Raw genomic sequence first — 5,000 nt, forward strand, 5'->3', positions numbered from 1 at the left:
GTGTGTGTGTGTGTGTGTGTGAGAGAACGTGTGTGTGTGCGTGCGTGAGTACATGTGTGTATGTGTGTGTGTGTGAGAGAGTGTGTGTGTGTGTGTGTGTGTGTGTGTGTGTGTGAGTGTGTGTGTGTGTGTGTGTGTGACAATGTACAGTATACATACATGTAAATATACTCTGTGTGTTTTGGTGCCTTTGTCTATATGACTGTACGTCTATGCTTATCTATGTGTCTGTGCTTGTAGTTCAGTGTGTACCTTTGTGTGTCTCTCTCTCTCTGTGCCTCAGTGTGTGTGTGTGTGTGTGTGTGTGTGTGTGTGTGTGTGTGTGTGTGTGTGTGTGTGTGTGCGCGCATATGTGTCTGCATGTGTGTGTCTCTTGTCTGCCTGTCAGTTTCAAAGGGCCCACTGTAGTCTGCTTCTGTGTGTGTGTGTGTGTGTGTGTGTGTGTGTGTGTGTGTGTGTGTGTGTGTGTGTGTGTGTGTGTGTGTGTGTGCGCGCGCGTGTGTGTGTGTGTGTGTGTGTGTGTGTGTGTGTGGAATAAATGACAGCGTGGCATCAGAGGGGGGAACGAGCGCAGCAGAAATAAAAAGCAGTTTGCTCTAATATCAATAACATGACATCAGCCTCTGGAAGCCCAATCCAAACCCACGGGAGCCCTTCACTCTGACAGGAGGTGCTTTATGGCACAGCAGAATGGGGGGAGGAGAGGAGAGGAGAGGGAGAAGAGAGGAGAGGGAGAGAAGAAAACAGAAGAGTGATTGAAAGAAGAGTGCGAGAGGGCACCATGACATGAGGCGGGTGAGGATGTTGTGACAGGACAGGACAGGACAGGACAGGACAGGGTGCCACTGTGGGATAACCAGAGACCAGAGAGAGAAGACGACCAGATGACAGTTGGACAAGCGCAGCGCTCGAGAGACATCAGCGGTCAGGGCAGGAGGGGGACGAGGAGAGCTCGACCACACCAGCGCTGCTGTGGCCAAAACACTCCCAATGAGGATTCCATGAAAGTGAAAAAAAAGAAATAAAGTGGAAAGCGTGTGTCATCAGCTAGGGCGGAGCCACAAACACTGATGCACCGCAGTCCTCCCTTTGGGCTCGGCCAACGCCAGCAGCCTCTCTCACACACACACACACACACACACACACACACACACACACACACACACACACACACACACACACACACACACACACACACACACACACACACACACACACACACACACACACACACACACACACACACACACACACAGTCTCCGCCCGCGCTGTCCAAAGCAAACAGAGCAGGAAGGCTCAGGTCTGGGTTTCCAAATGAGCTCTGAGACCTGTCACAGACTGCTAGAGTACTTACTGCATGCTTGTGCACCATTAATTCATGGATGAAAGGCTCCAGTGAATCTATTAAATGATCTTGATGTGAATACAGTTGGAGGGTCATTACATCAGTCACTTGCCATTAGGTGATATTTTAAACAGCAGGCAGTTGTCTTTGAATATGTGCTCTACTGTGTTTTGGGGTAATTGCCTGCATGGGCAATTTTTTACGTGGACAAGCAAGCATGGGCACACCATAAATTTGTCAATATGAGTGAACACTTTTCTGTTTGTCCGTGTGTGTGTGTGTGTGTTTGCATGTGTGTGTGTGTGTGTGTGTGTGTGTGTGTGTGTGTACAGTATGTGTGTGTGTGTGTGAGAGAGAGAGTGTTCCTGTGTGCATGTGTATGTGAGCGTTTTTTTTGTATGCGCATGTGTGTGTGTGTGTGTGTGTGTGTGTGTGTGTGTGTGTGTGTGCGTGAGAGAGTGAAAGAGAGTTCCTGTGTGCATGTGTATGTGAGTGTGTTTGTATGTGCATGTGTGAGAGAGACTAGTTTTTTGGAATGTCATTAGTCTCTTTCTGCAGACAGGAAGTAGCTAACCTACTGGCCCCTCCATCCCTCTCCACTGTACACACAGCAATACTGTGGGACCACGACCGCACTGGAAAGTTCCCCTCTCTTCCCCGCTCCAGCAGTCAAAAGACTTGGACCCTCACCGTGACGAGCAACACCTGAGGGGGGAAAAAACCGCCCCGGCATTGCAGACACATCCGCCCCGGGCATGACGCCACATGCGCACACATCCGACATGAACAAACGAGGGCTTTCGGACGGAGGTGAGTCCGGCGTTTCCAGTCTGAGCGCCCCGGCCAAGGCCCCTGGGCCAGGGAGGGGAGGAGGGGGCCGGGGGGGGGGGGGGGGGGTGGTGGTGGTCGTGCCGGTCCATTCGGCGAGAGCCCCTTCTTACTGGGGGAGTGGGTCAGAGGAAGTCCCTGCGGGGTCAAGGCTTGACTCTTTCATCAGATTACACTGTAATCCTTCACTGGCCCCTGCGGGCCGCTGCGCTGATTTATTCATTTGTTAATAAATTCTGCCGGCGACCCGAGGGGTCGGATCGGGTGTCTACAATGAATCAGCCGAGCCGAGAAACACACACAGCTATTGTGGAGTGAACTAGCGGTGACTGTTTACACTGCAGTCGGCTGCGTTAAAAGGACACGAGCATATTTACAGTACACACACACACGCCCGCCCTGGGAAAGTTCTGTGGGCTAGAAAAAAAAGTTATCAGGGAAGCCGCTCCGTCATATCGTTCCAAGATGGGGCAAGATAGAACTGGGTTTCCATGTGGGAAGAATGTTGGCTTCCCCCAGATGGTAGGGCCCAAGGGCAAGATTAGAGAGGAGTTTGGTTTCAGGAGCACATCCATTCTAGCCTTAATTAGCTTCTTACCACCACTGGCAAGAGCATCACAGCCATAGCCGGCAAATTAACCTGCAGGTGGAGAATTACACCACCTGCAGCAGCAACAGCACCACCGGCTCTTTGATCAGCCAGTAGCCGCCTGGAACCCCACTGCACTGTGTGTGAGTTCAGCTGGATGCTTCCCTCTCTTTTCTCTCTCTCTCTCTCTCTCTCTCTCTCTCTCTCTCTCTCTCTCTCTCTCTCTCTCTCTCTCTCTCTGTGAGCGTTCCAAACCCAACAGCAGTGCTCATCTTCAGGCTTGGCCAGGGCACACACCCTGGTGCTCCTCTGCTGCAAATCCACCCTGCAGCGAGTGTGTGTCGTAAAAAAGGGCTTTTATGGGCCCAACACACACTTGGCAGGACACGGCCTCAACATGATTCAGCAGGAGACGGCTGGGCGTTGGCCCACGGGAGGTCTCGACTGGTCGGCAAGGGGCACTTCGGAAGATTTTACTCACAAGCAAAGAAGAATGGGACCACAAAGAAGCAAGTGCCTGTTGTGTGTTACTGTGCAAGTGCTAGCCATTATCACATTCAGAATTAGCTTTCTCCATCTTATTAACTGAGGCATGCCTAAATGGTTCATTAACTCCATCAAATTTGACTCTGGAATATAATTCCACATAAGGCATAAGAATAGCTCTGTTCCCTTTGAGGTACAACTAATAAGGGACTGATAAATCACATCTTCGACATTTAAGAGCCGTAATACAAAAAGCATATAAAACTGTGAAACTGTTAAAATAATAACAGGATTGCGCAAATGTGCCATACTAGGGAGTTTTACGCACTTGAAGTCTGACATTGGAGTTTTTTTAGACACCAATAAAACCTAAAAATCTGGAAAATGAACAAGGACTGAAAATTGGGCAGAAAATGTATATTCCACACTATTAATATAACTATTTCTCTCTATTATTATTATTATGTTTAATTCATAATGAGCTTTTAAAGCATTGGGCAGCAGCCTGAGGGGGGGTCCAGCAGATGCCCCTGCTGCTGTTGTCTGAATGACCGCTCACCGTTGATCCAGTAATCCTCGGAGATGTCGGTGCGGATGAAGTGCTGGTCAGGAGGCGGTCCCAGCGAGCGTGTGAACGTGGAGTCTTTCCCCAGGAAGTCTGAGGCCGTCCCAGCGTACAGGTACTGGTCTGGGAACAGGGAAGTACATGTTGATGTCATTGCATGCAAAGATAGATTCAGAACTCATACTGTACACCGCCAAGGCCAATTGGCAATGCACTCTGGGAAACTGTACCAACATGCCCTCTACTTTTAAGAGATACTGCACTGACATCATGGCTGATCCTGACTTAATATTAGAATGGAATGATTGGAAAACCATGCAGATGACAGTATATGTATTTCTAAATGTACCCTGCTGGGCTAACTACACAGCACAACTCTCTTTTCCCCTCTCCAAATCCCCAATCACACACACACACACACACACACACACACACACACACACACACACACACACACGTACACACACACACACACACACACACACACACACACACATACACACAGAAAGACACACACTCATCTCTGGCGTGATGGTATCAGCAGATAAACAAGGTTATCTATAACGGGTTTAAGTTTTATAATCGATTCATGACAGAATAAACAGCACATATTCTTGGCCTGTAGATATCCATGACAACCACCTGGCAAGCATGTTTAAATACTTGAGCTGGCGTCAGGGAGATGTCATGGCGATAAAGAGGGGGATCATCCATCCAAGTTCACCCAAATGGTCCTCATAAAACTACACACACACACACACACATACACACTCACACACACACACACACCCCGGTGTGCCAGTGAATCACAATCTCAGGGTATTTGGCTCTCTGACGTGAACGGCTGGAATGTTTACAGAGCTGCCAAATGTAGTTTAGCTTTACTGTAGTATTACTCACACAGGCACTCTTTAATGTTTAACACAGAGCCTTTAAATGCCTAACCTAACTCTTCTCTCAGCTTTACTCTCCCTCATGCACATATGCACATAGACACACACTCTCTCACACGCCCATTTGACACACAAATACACACATACACACACAATTGCATAGTTGCTGTATGCCTATTCATCCATATAGCCATATTTAGGTTAATAGGTTACTTTTAAAAACACTTGACAGTTTAATGGTTTTAAGGAATTTCAAACACAAAGTGTAGGTCACAATATATTTTCTCTATCTGT

At 48.4% G+C, this 5,000-nt stretch overlaps 1 protein-coding gene across 3 annotated transcripts in view; it reads right to left on the reverse strand.

The window, feature by feature from the left end:
• sema3d (sema domain, immunoglobulin domain (Ig), short basic domain, secreted, (semaphorin) 3D) overlaps positions 1-5,000 on the reverse strand; it is a 51,641-nt gene that overhangs the window by 22,126 nt on the left and 24,515 nt on the right. For all 3 annotated transcript variants that reach the window (XM_062547340.1, XM_062547339.1, XM_062547341.1), the window contains exon 7: positions 3,808-3,936. In XM_062547340.1, the coding sequence (XP_062403324.1) occupies positions 3,808-3,936 (129 nt within the window). The remainder of the gene's footprint in view (positions 1-3,807; positions 3,937-5,000) is intronic.

The sequence above is a fragment of the Sardina pilchardus genome, chromosome 10 (assembly GCF_963854185.1).
Source record: "Sardina pilchardus chromosome 10, fSarPil1.1, whole genome shotgun sequence".
Taxonomy (NCBI): domain Eukaryota; kingdom Metazoa; phylum Chordata; class Actinopteri; order Clupeiformes; family Clupeidae; genus Sardina; species Sardina pilchardus.